General features: G+C 46.0%; 1 protein-coding gene across 3 annotated transcripts in view; it reads left to right on the top strand.

The window, feature by feature from the left end:
* LOC143957719 (cytosolic phospholipase A2 gamma-like) overlaps nucleotides 1-11,574 on the top strand; it is a 160,236-nt gene extending 148,662 nt beyond the window's left edge. For all 3 annotated transcript variants that reach the window (XM_077467417.1, XM_077467416.1, XM_077467418.1), the window contains 2 exons: nucleotides 8,442-8,613; nucleotides 11,209-11,574. In XM_077467417.1, coding sequence (XP_077323543.1) covers nucleotides 8,442-8,613; nucleotides 11,209-11,423 — 387 coding nt within the window. In that variant the 3' untranslated portion in view covers nucleotides 11,424-11,574. The remainder of the gene's footprint in view (nucleotides 1-8,441; nucleotides 8,614-11,208) is intronic.
* Nucleotides 11,575-12,625: the final 1,051 nt, after the last annotated feature.

Here is a 12,625-nt window from a genome sequence, read left to right on the forward strand (position 1 = left end):
GCCAGTTCCTTAGAAGTGGGCAGCTTCTTAAGTGGAATACAATGACACATCTTTGATAACCGGTCAACCACCATTAAGATAACAGTGTTGCCTTGGGAGTTGGGCAACTCCACAATGAAATCCATTGACAGGTGGGTTCAGGGCCCCTCTCCATTATGTATGGGTTGTAGGAGGCCCACTGGAAGGTGTTATGGAGTCTTACTCTGAGCACACACAGGACAGGCAGCTATGAAGGCAGTTACACCAGAATTGTTGGGAAATGGCCCAAATTAGTTGATTCTTCCCTGGATGGCCAGCTGCCTTGGGAGAATGGTAAGTCTGGAGCACAGCAGTACGGAGACTCTCTGGGACAAAGCAGCGGTCACAAGGTTTCTCAGGAGGAGCATGGACCTAAGCAGCAAGAATTTTGAATTTTGTCACCCAAAGGAGAAGTAAGACTGGTGCGAACCATAGCCAGGATACGATCAGGAGGAATCACAGGAACTGGAACCGACTCCGACTTGGAAGTGGAGGAAAATTGTTGTGACAAGGCATCAGCCCTTACATTCTTAGTACTGGGTAAGAATGAGACAATGTAATTAAAACTCAACAAGAAAAGAGCCCATCACGCCCTTCTGGGAGAGAGCCACTTAGCCTCAGACAAGAATGTGCGATTCGTATGGTCAGTAAGAATGAGAACCGGCACAGTGGTACCTTCAAGGAGATGTCTCCATTCTTTCTGGGCTAAAATGATTGCCAACAGCTTTCTGTTACCAATCTGGTAATTGCACTCCACAGGTGACAATTTCTTGGAAAAGTAGCCACACGGATGCATAACGCTCTCAGAGTTAGGACGTTGAGACAGAAGGGCACCAACTCCAATCTCAGAAGCATCAACTTCTAGGATAAAAGGCAACATAGGATCAGGATGTGCCAACACAGGAGCAGAAACAAAGGCAGCCTTGAGAGCCTCAAAGGCCTTAATGGACTCCGGAGATCAACTCTGTAGGTTAACCTCCTTTCTGGTCATATCAGTCAGGGGCTTGACCAGAGACGAGAAGTTATGAATAAACTTCCGAAAGTAGTTGCCAAAGCCCAGGAAACGCTGCAGAGGACGTAAACCCATGGGTCGAGGCCACTGTAGGACTGCCGAAAGTTTCTCTGGGTCCATCGAAAAACCAGCAGTGGAAATGACATAGCCCAGGAATATAACCTGTTCATGATGGAACTCGCACTTCTCCAGTTTACAATAAAGATTGTTCTCTCTTAGTTTCTGAAGCACAAGACAGACATCTCTGTGGTGGTTCTCCAGGGACTTGGAAAATATGAGGATATCATAGAGATAAACCACCACACATAACTGCAACAAATCTCGGAGGACATCATTAATAAATTCCTGAAAAACTGCCAGGGCATTACAAAGGCCAAAAGGCATTACCAGGTACTCATAATGGCCTGTTCTGGTAATAAACGCAGTTTTCCACTCATCGCCTTACTTAATGCGCACAAGATTGTATGCCCCTCTCAAATCAAGCTTCATGAAAACCGTTGCTCCCTTGAGGCAGTCAAATAACTCTGTAATCAATGGAATCGGGTAGGCATTTTTAATCGTGACACAATTGGGACCCCTATAATCAATGCAAGGTCTTAGTTTACCGCTCTTCTTCTTCACAAAGAAGAATCTAAACAAAAAACAGTTTTGGGACTTTGAATGAGGCACGGGTTAGCACCTCCATCCCGGTATATAAGGCAAAATTTAAAAGGAGGTTGGGACTTTAAAATGAAGCGGCTGAAGTGTGGAGGTGAAAGTATAAAGAGTATTTAATTTAATTATAGACAATATATGATACAGAGTAAATTCATATATATACATACATGTACAACTATTTGGCACAAGATATGTTTATGATGACATCAAGGTATATGTAAAAACGCATCAATCAAGAGGCATATATAAACAGTAGATGGTATGTAGAGCTTAATTTTAAAATCCCAACCTCCTTTTAAATTTTGCCAAAGAAGAATCTAGACCCAGCAGGAGACAAGGATATGCGGATGAAACCTCAAGAAAGTGCATCTGTAACATACTCCTCCATGGTCTTATTCTCAGAGACCGACAAAGGGTAAACCTGGCCACGAGGTTGAAGGTCAATTGCGCTATCATAAGACCGGTGTGGAGGCAAACTGCCAGCTTTACCTTTGTCAAAGACATCTCTAAAATCGAGTTACTCTTCCGGCAGGGAGGAGAGTGAAGAGGTGCACGGGACCTTGGATACCTCCAGGAAGCATGTCTCACTGCATTGTGGTGACTAGAACCTCAGCACAGAGCCAATCAAAAGAGTGGTTGTGCCTCTGTAACCAAGGATAACCAATAACCAGCAGAAACCTTAGTCCTTAGTCCTACAAATGGCTTGGGATACACTAACAAATCACTTAGCTTGGGTTATACAGTAGTAGCTTCATGACCCCTGTAGTCAACAAGGACTCCAGGCTATTTTAAGCAATTGCAGAAATTGGGCTCTCTCCTAGTGTAGATTTAGTGCCATCTCCAGGTGATGTGCCTTCTCTGGCACAAACGTTAATTCTTCAATTTTTTTTGTTTTTATGGAGCTCCTTGTCAGGGCTGGCTTAGCCCTTCCTCCTCTGGGCTGGCCGCTCAGCTGTCGGCTAATTGCCAGATCTCTTCTCTTTCCACAGTTACCACCTGTTCCCGATGATGCTCGTCTCACTTGCCTATTTAAAGCCTTCCAGCTCACTCTTTCCTTTGCCTTCACGTTGGTCACATCACAAGGAACCATCTCCTGCTGTTTGTTTCAAGACTGGCTTGCTGACAGCCCTCCTGGCTTCTTATCCTGCTTGCAGTTGCTCTCCTTGGATCCCTGACTTCTGGACTGGCTGATTACCCCATCTGGTTTATGAACTTTGGACTGGCTGACTACCCGATCTGGCTACTGGACTCTGGCTATGCTTGACTAAGCTTTATTCTATTTACCCTTTTATTTTTATTAATAAACAAGTGTGATTTGATTGTACTTCTGCCTCAGTCTGTTTCATGGTTTCTGACAGTACGCAAAGGCCATGAATTCAGAAGATACAGTCAATCTACTTGTTGGTAATATTTTTTCCAGATTGGATGAGCAAGATCACGCATGGATCAGTTTGTCTTGGCGTTACAAACGCTCCTGAATCGCACAGCTCACCTGGAATCCCCCACAGTGGCTGCTCCGGTACAACCTGAGTCGCAGGCCGTCCCTGCTGCTGCGCCAGTCTTTGTGCAGGCACCCACTTCGAGTATTACCTCTATAAGAGGTATGTCTGGTTCTGCTCTGCTTCCCCAGCGATTTGGGGGCGATCCTGTTCAATGCAGAGGGTTTCTCAATCAGGTTGAGATATACTTCGAAATGCTGCCCCAGGCATTTCCCACGGACAGAAGCAAAGTAGGTTTCCTGATATCTTTGCTTTCTGAGAGAGCCCTGGCCTGGGCTAACCCTCTATGGCAGACACAAAAACCTGTTGTCTTGAGTTACCCTCAGTTTCTGGCAACCTTTAAAAGGGTTTTTGACATTCCCGCACGCTCCGCTTCTGCTGCCAAGTGCCTCATGTCCATCAAACAGAGCACGAGAACTGTTGCCGACTACGCCATTGAATTCCGTACTCTGGCAGCAGAGGTTGCTTGGAACAATGAGGCCCACGTGGCTGCTTTTTCTCATGGTCTCTCGGATTCCATCAAGGATGAGATAGCAGCCCGAGATATACCCACTGAGCTGGAGAGCTTGATCTCGTTTGCCATCCTCATTGACTCCAGACTCAGAGAAAGACTTTCTCTTAAGGAGCGCTTGCGGAAGCCTCCTGTACATTTGCCTCCAAGCTTTGTAGTCCCACCCATGCCTCCCTCACATCCCATGCCTCCTGGTACCGAGTTGGTCAGTGAAGATGAACCCATGCACCTGGGCTTCACGCGTCTCTCTGCGGATGAGAGACCCTTTAGGAGGAGGGAGAGATTGTGCCTTTATTGTGGCCAGGCAGGTCACTTTTTGTAGTCTTGTCCTACCCATAAAGGGAACGCCCGAACCTTGAGGTCCTGTCATGGACAGACCTTAGGTGGCGTTGTTTCGTCCCCAGTTATCTAGAAGGATAAGCCCCTGGTTTTGGTCACCCTTTCTTGGGCTGAGTCGTCCATCGAGATACAGGCGCTAATAGACTCTGGGGCTGCAGGCCTGTTCATTGATGCTGCATTTGTTTCGCAGCACTCGATTCCGCTGCAGCTGCGTGACACTCCACTTGCCATTGAGGCTCTTGACGGGAGACCTTTACAGTCTGCCCATGTGACTCATGAGACGGTTCCATTGCCCATGGCCGTAGGGGCTCTTCACCATGAGATAATCCAATTCCAAGTTATTTCCTCACCCAGATTTCCGCTGGTTATTGGTTATCCTTGGTTACAGAGGCACAACCCCTCTTTTGATTGGCTCCGTGCTGAGGTTCTCTCCTGGTCACCACAATGCAGTGAGACATGCTTCCTGAAGGTATCCAAGGTCCTGTGCATCGCTTCACTCCCCTCCCTGCCGGAGGAGTACTGTGATTTTGGCGATGTCTTTGATAAAGGTCAAGCCGGTAGTTTGCCTCCACACTGGCCTTATGATTGCACAATTGACCTTCAACCTGGTGCCATACCTCCTCATGGCCATGTTTACCCTTTGTCGGTCTTGGAGGATAAGGCCATGGAGGAGTATGTTGCTGACGCACTTTCTCGAGGTTTCATCCGCAAGTCCTCATCTCCTGCTGGTGCTGGTTTCTTCTTTGTGAAAAAGAAGAGAGGTGAACTGAGACCTTGTATAGATTATAGGGGTCTCAATCGTGTCACGATTAAGAATGCCTACCCGATTCCATTTATTACTGAGTTATTTGACTGCCTCAAGGGAGCAATGGTTTTCACAAAGCTTGACCTGAGAGGGGCATACAATCTTGTGCGCATTAAGGAGGGGGACGAGTGGAAAACTGTGTTTAATACCAGAACAGGCCATTATCAATACCCGGTAATGCCTTTTGGCTTTTGTAACGCCCCGGCAGTTTTCCAGGAATTTATTAACGATGTCCTCCGGATTTGTTGCAATTGTGTGTGGTGGTTTATCTCGATGATATCCTCATATTTTCCAAGTCCCTGGAGAGCCACCACACAGATGTCTGTCGTGTACTTCAGAAACTAAAAGAGAACAATCTCTATTGTAAACTGGAGAAGTGCGAGTTCCATCGCAAACAGGTTACATTCCTGGGCTATGTAATTTCCACTGCTGGTTTTTCGATGGACCCAGAGAAACTGTCGGCAGTCCTACAGTGGCCTCGACCCGTGGGTTTACATCCTCTGCAGCATTTCCTGGGCTTTGCCAACTACTATCGGAAGTTTATTCGTAACTTCTCATCTCTGGTCAAGCCCCTGACTGATATGACCAGAAAGGACGGTAACCCACAGGGTTGGTCTCCGGAGTCCATTAAGGCCTTTGAGACTCTCAAGGCTGTCTTTGTTTCTGCTCCTGTGTTGGCACATCTTGATCCTATGTTGCCTTTTATCCTAGAAGTTGATGCTTCCCAGACTGGAGTTGGTGCCCTTCTGTCTCAACGTCCTAACTCTGAGAGCGCTATTCATCCGTGTGGCTACTTTTCCAAGAAATTGTCATCTGCTGAATGCAATTATGAGATTGGTGACAGAGAGCTGTTGGTGATCATGTTTGCCCTGAAAGAATGGAGACATCTCCTTGAAGGCACCACTGTGCCCGTTCTTATTCTTACTGACCATAAGAGTCTTACATTCTTGTCTGAGGCTAAGCAACTCTTTCCCAGAAGGGCGCGATGGGCTCTTTTCTTGTAGAGCTTTAATTACATTGTCTCATTCTTACCCGGTAATAAGAATGTAAGGGCTGATGCCTTGTCACAACAATTTTCCACCACTTCCAAGTATGAGTCGGTTCCAGTTCCTGTGATTCCTCCTGATCGTATCTTGGCTATGGTTCGCACTAGTCTTACTTCTCCTTTGGGTGACAAAATTCTTGCTGCTTAGGTCCATGCTCCTCCTGATAAACCTTGTGACTGCTGCTTTGTCCCAGAGAGTCTCAGTACTGCAGTGCTCCAGACGTACCATTCTCCCAAGGCAGCTGGCCATCCTGGGAAGAATCAACTCATTTGGGCCATCTCCCAACAATTCTGGTGGCATAGTCTACGGGCTGATGTTACTGCCTTCGTAGCTGCCTGTCCTGTGTGTGCTCAGAGTAAGACTCCATGACACCTTCCAGTGGGCCTCCTACAACCCATACCCAATGGAGAGAGGCCCTGGACTCAACTGTCTATGAATTTCGTTGTGGAATTGCCCAACTCCCAAGGCAACACTGTTATCCTTATTGTGGTTGACCGGTTCTCAAAGATGTGTCATTGTATTCCACTTAAGAAGTTGCCCACCTCTAAGGAACTGGCTTCCATTTTTGCTCGGGAGATCTTTTGCTTACATGGGCTACCCAAGGTGATTGTCTTGGTTAGGGGCAGTCAGTTCGTCTCCCGGTTCTGGCGAGCCTTTGTGCACAGTTGGGAATCCAGCTTGCGTTCTCTTCTGCATATCACCCGCAGTCTAATGGGGCCACAGAACAAGCCAATCAGTCCTTGGAGCAATTCCTACGTTGCTATACTTCTGACCATCATAACAACTGGTCTGACCTATTACCTTGGGCAGAGTTTGCTCACAACAGGGCCTTGAATACTGCTTCCCGATTGTCTCCATTTATGGCGAATTATGGTTTCCAACCTTCCATGTTGCCTGACTCGTTTGTTCCCCAGAGTATTCCTGCGTTAGAGGAGCATCTCTGTGGTCTTCGTTCCACTTGGGTACAAGTCCAGGAGGCTTTGTGTCATGCTAATTATAGGTACAGACTCCATGCTGACCGCAGACGCCTGCCTGCGCCTTCCTACCAGGTTGGGGACAGGGTCTGGCTGTCATCTCACAACCTCCGGCTTCGTGTTCCCTCATCTGAAGTTTGCACCTCGGTTTATTGGGCCTTTCTGTATTCTTCGCAGGATTAACCCAGTAGCTTATGCGTTGGACCTTCCTCCTAGTATGCGCATCTCAAATGTGTTTCATGTCTCATTGAAACCGTTGGTCTGTAACCGATTTACCACCTCGGTGCCACGTCCTCACCCTATTCAGGTTGAGAACCATGAGGAGTATGAGATACGATTCATTGTTGACTCCCGTAGGTTCCGTGGGTGCATACAGTACCTGGTGCATTGGAAGGGGTACGGTCCGGACGAACGCTCCTGGGTTTCATCCTCGGACGTACATGCCCCTGTCCTCCTCCGCAAGTTTCATAGATGGTTTCCCCTTAAGCCCAGTGGCCCTCCGAGGGAGAGGGGTCATTAAGGGGGGAGGGTACTGTCAGGGCTGACTTAGCCCTTCCTCCTCTGGGCTGGCCGCTCAGCTGTCGGCTAATTGCCAGCTCTCTTCCCTTTCCACAGTTACCAGCTGTTCCCGATGATGCTCGTCTGACCTGCCTATTTAAAGCCTTCCAGCCCACTCTTTCCTTTGCCTTCACGTTGGTCACATCCCAAGGAACCATCTCCTGTTTGTTTGTTTCAAGACTGGCTTGCTGAGATCCCTCCTGGCTTCTTATCCTGCTTGCAGTTGCTCTCCTTGGATTCCTGACTTCTGGACTGGCTTATTACCCGATCTGGTTTATGAACTTTAGACTGGCTGACTACCTAATCTGGCTACTGGACTCTGGCTATGCTTGACTATTTTCTATTTACCTTTTTATTTTTATTAATAAACAAGTGTGATTTGATTGTACTTCTGTCTCAGTCTGTTTCATGGTTTCTGACACTCCTCTTTCAGATTATGCTGCTAGCCTTTTATTTTGAAAGTTTGGGTAGACCTTCCCACATGAGCATGTCCCTTTAACGCTTCCTTTCTACATCATTTTCTATGAGAAAAGCATTTTCTAATGCAAACTCTAGATGGCACTATAGTGTCATACATGACCTGCATTAGTCCAAATATGTCAAAAGGTCATGCTGTTGACTTTCATTGAAGTGGCCTGGGTGAAATGTTTGACCAGAACTCCTCCAAAACAATGGGAGCAGCTAAAATGTGTACATGGCCCATCAAATCTTTTACATTTGCCCAATATGCAACATTAGTGTCTGTTTCCATTGTATTAGAGGGCAGCATGTACAAGCATTGTTCCAGTGGTCTTTATATGAGAAATGTTCACACAAGAAGATGTTTACTCGTAAAACAAACATCTTTTATATGTAAGTCTGGAAAATCGCCAGACCTGTACTATAATAGATACAGTATAATATGCTGTATGTTAGTCATAACACACACCCTGAAATTTGTTTCCTGTGGCTCACTTAATTTTGAGCTAGTGATATTTTTTATGAATTTGGCACATTTTAATATATTTTTCTTTCTTTACTAGACAGTGAAAGAAACAGTTAAATACTGTAAGGCCCACCAGATTCCATTTCCTGAAATCGCTGAAGAAAGTTATGAGAGCACTCCAACAAAAAGTTGCTACATCTTTGAAGGAGATGGCAATGAGAAGCCCGATGTGATGCACTTTCCTCTCTTCAACATCCAGACTTGTGGAGGTGAGTTTCCAGAGAAAAGTCCTGCAATATGGCTTGTGTTTTCATTGAGCGTCAAGTGTCAAAACCGGGATCTGAATCCATGACCTCTGCCGGGCCAGGTGGCAGTGGTGCCTCTTCTTGCTGAACCACTTGAGAGGCTGAACAGCTCCCTCTCTGATCGGTTAGAACAATCTTGCCTTGTATCTTTTTTCTGGTGAACCTTGAGCTCTTTGCCCTTCCCATAAACTTACTATTTAAGCCATGTCTCTGACCTTACTGTTTGCCAGATTAGTGCTCTCTCCAGGTGATATCAGATCTGCATTTGTGTACCTGCATTTGTCCTTATCTCCACTACAATATGTTACCGACCTTTTGGCTTTTTCTTTGACTCCGCTTCCACTTGATCCCAACCTGCAACCACTTGTTACTGAACTTTGGCTTGTTTACTGACTACCCTTATGCTTGTTCCCTACCTGCTATATCTGCTACTGAACCCTGACTTGCTCACCTCCTGGTGGGGAGACCCTGAGGACTGTGACCTGGTACTAACATGCAGCAAAACCCATCCCCACCATCAGGAGCTCTAGTGAATACCACTTAGTGTCTAGATCTTGCACCTTGGGTGAGTCCATGTCATCTGCCAGTGTGACCTCCTTATTTACTTATCCAGCAGTTCGGGGGGAGCCTCTCTACTGCTATAGCTACTATAATTGTGTACAGTGTTGCATGACAATTGCCAGTTAAAGTAGCGCAGTGGCAAATAGCAAAAAATGTCCTGGTCATGAAGGTGGGTAAAACTTTCCAGAGGTCAAGTGGTTAAAAACATGAACAAACCTACAATACATTCCTATATGGGAAGAAAAGAAAGTTCTCATTCTCAAGTAGGGGATGAGCGAACAAACAAAAAATTTGTTACAACACGCAAACACCGTTATAGTCTATGGGACACGAACATGAAAAAAAAAAAAGTGCTCATTTTAAAGGCTTATATGCAAGTTATTGTCATAAAAAGTGTTTGGGGACCCGGGTCCTGCCCCAGGGGACATGTATCGGTGCAAAAAAAAGTTTTAAAAACTGAGGTTTATTCGGGAGCAGTGTTTTTAATAATGCTTAAAGTGAAGCAATAAAAGTGATATATTCCTTTAAATTTTGTACCTGAGGGGTGTCTGTAGTATGCCTGTAAAGTGGCGCATATTTCCGTGTTTAGAACTGTCCCTGCACAAAATGAGAGTTCTAGGCCCTTTGGGTCTGGTATTAAAATCACCTCTCCCAAAAAAGCGTCCATTTTTAAAACTTTTTTTTGCATTGATACATGTCCCCTGGGGCAGGACCCGGGCCCCCAAACACTTTTTTATGACAATACCATGCATATAAGCCTTTAAAATTAGCCCTTTAGATTTCTCCCATAGATTTTCAAAGGGTGTTCCATGGCTTTTGAATTTGCCGCGAACACTCCAAATTGTTCGCTATTTGGCAAATAGGCGAACACCCGATGTTCAAGTCGAACTTAAGTTCTACTCGAACATCGGGCTCATCCCTATTCTCAAGGTTTATTTCCCTAACTGAGGTCAACACCCCCCCCCCCCCCCGGCCCCAGGTCAGTGTTGGTTGGCTGGGTCATAGGGGTCACGGGCAGCACCCCCCGGTTGGTCAGTCATTAGTTGGGTACCTGCACTTACTCAATCTTGCGGGCACAGTGTGTTGGGCGGTGACAGCGGCAGCTTCTCTCCAGGCTGCGGGCGGCTGCTTTCTACATCTACATCTCCTCCCTCCTCCTCCTCCTGATGGTCAATCTAATCGGATCTCCTTTTCTGCCAATCGGGAGGCGGTTCTTGGTTTCCTGATTGGCCGGGAGGAGAATCAGTGTGACAATAGCAAATATTAATTCGCTATTGTCACACAACACAACTCTGCTCCCCGAGCCCACCCTTTTTTGAAGCCTATATTAAAAAAAATAAAATAAAAATGATTGGAATCCATGCATCCAGTGCCCTGCATGTAGATCAGAGGGGCAAATGCATGGATAGGGGGTTGGTGCCCATGTGCCCCTAATGGACTGGCTGCCACTGTTCATACCTGTCAGTGCATGCTTTCCAGTGGGATAACAAAATGCAAAGAGAGTGGCCACCGCTATGCATAGGCAGAAGATCTATGACAGGATAAAGCTCGAGTGGAGCGCCACTCTCACCTCTAGAAGGACTAGATGGATCGGCTCTGCTGGTGGCTAGGGGGGAAGCAAGCGGCTACTACGAGAACAAACACATATCTGCTGGCTGCCACCGAGAAAAGCTCAGTTTCTATAATCAATGAGGACGACAACACGTTTCAGGGGGGCAAGTCTTGATAAAGGGGGTCATGCCCCTGAGATGCGTTGTTGTCATGACTACTAGTGCAACATGACCATTTTGATCTCTTTGACATGAACTGAACTGAAGCACAGAAATTTTGACTTTTTTTTTGTGAATAAACTTTAAATGTTCAATAAGCTTTTTGGAAACTACACAAAGACATGTTTGAAAGATACTGGAGAAGTTGTCTTATAAAAATAATCTAATTGATCATTCATTATTATTATTATTATTTAATTATACATTCCGATACACCTGTTTCTTTCAGATGCTAAAAAAATAGGGGACTTGAGCCAGAAGTATGCCACGACTATTCGTTCCTATAGTGAATCTACGATGAATGAACTGCTAGACATCGCTAAGAGAAATGTGGAGAGCAGCCGGGAGCAGATCCAATGCAAAATACAAGAATGTGTTCAGAGGTGTAACAAGAAGCGGAAAGTCTCAGACATAAGAGGCAAGAATCAATGTACATGTCTGTAACTTGGATAACATACGATGAGGACCAAAATGTTTTATAGACAACCATTAGGACAAACTAACACAAGTTATTCTCAAAAGCTCAGCAATAACACCCACCATTGTTCCCTCATGACCATTTGAGGACATTAAACATAAGAAATACATCCTGAAAGCATTGATGATTTTTTTTAGGACATATTGATTCATATGTAGATCAAAGGTGTGACCCCCCCCCCATCTGTGTATGACATCACTTAAGGTGGATGTAAACCCTTCCATATCTCCAGTGAAGTGACTGGCCTCGGGCGATGCACAGAGATGAAACAAATCCTCCTACATAAGTTGTAGCTGTTTATTTTCAGCCCTGTCTCCTCCACAGAATTCTAAACAACACAGGTTAAATGCTATTTCTCGGCTCCAGCAGGCAAGAGGTGGGGATCTGATGTTACACACTGCACAGTATAGAGCAGAGAGCTGAGTGTAATCTGAGACCTGAGCGGAGGGAATGGAAACACCCCCTCTACAAAGGCTCCAATGGAAATGTGCACATCTCAGGCTTTCAATCATCTTCTGTGTGCTGGAGGGGGGCCAGGCCATCCCTCAGGATTCTGTGGTGTCAGCATAACCTGTCAGAAGTGATAACATCATGTGCTCTGGCACCCCCCCCCCCCCCCAAAGTTGGTCTGTCAATAGTCGGAGCCCCGCACTTACCCCATCTTGCTGGCAGCACTCTGGACAGCGGTTGCTTCCTCACTTCCCCTGCATCTCCTCCCTCCTCCTCCTGGCGACCAATCCGATTGGATCTCCTTCTGGCCAATCAGGTGATGACCAGCTTCCTGATTGTCCAGGAGGAGACTCAGTATTACAATAGAGAATATTCATTTGCTATTGCAACACAATTGGGTGGGCTCAGGGCGCCGTGCTCTCTGCCCCAAACCCACCCTTTATTTAAGCCAATTAGAGCCTCTGGCTCTAATCATGTGCTTCAAAAAATATCCAGAGCTCCACATGTAGATTAGGGAATGGACACATGGATAGGGGGAGGTGCCCATGCACCGTTAATGGATGGGCCACCACTGGAGAGTTTTTGAACATAAAATTCACTCCAATGTACTCTAAGCTATTATTACCTTTTGGGTAATCCTAATAAATCTTAATCAACCCTAATTAACTCCTTTCCCACTTCTCCCCTTTGCTATTATTTTTCTGCAGGTGTTTTATTT

Source organism: Lithobates pipiens, unplaced genomic scaffold (assembly GCF_037356315.1).
Source record: "Lithobates pipiens isolate NorthernLeopardFrog02 unplaced genomic scaffold, aLitPip1_a1.2 Scaffold_55, whole genome shotgun sequence".
In the NCBI taxonomy this organism is placed as follows: Eukaryota; Metazoa; Chordata; class Amphibia; order Anura; family Ranidae; genus Lithobates; species Lithobates pipiens.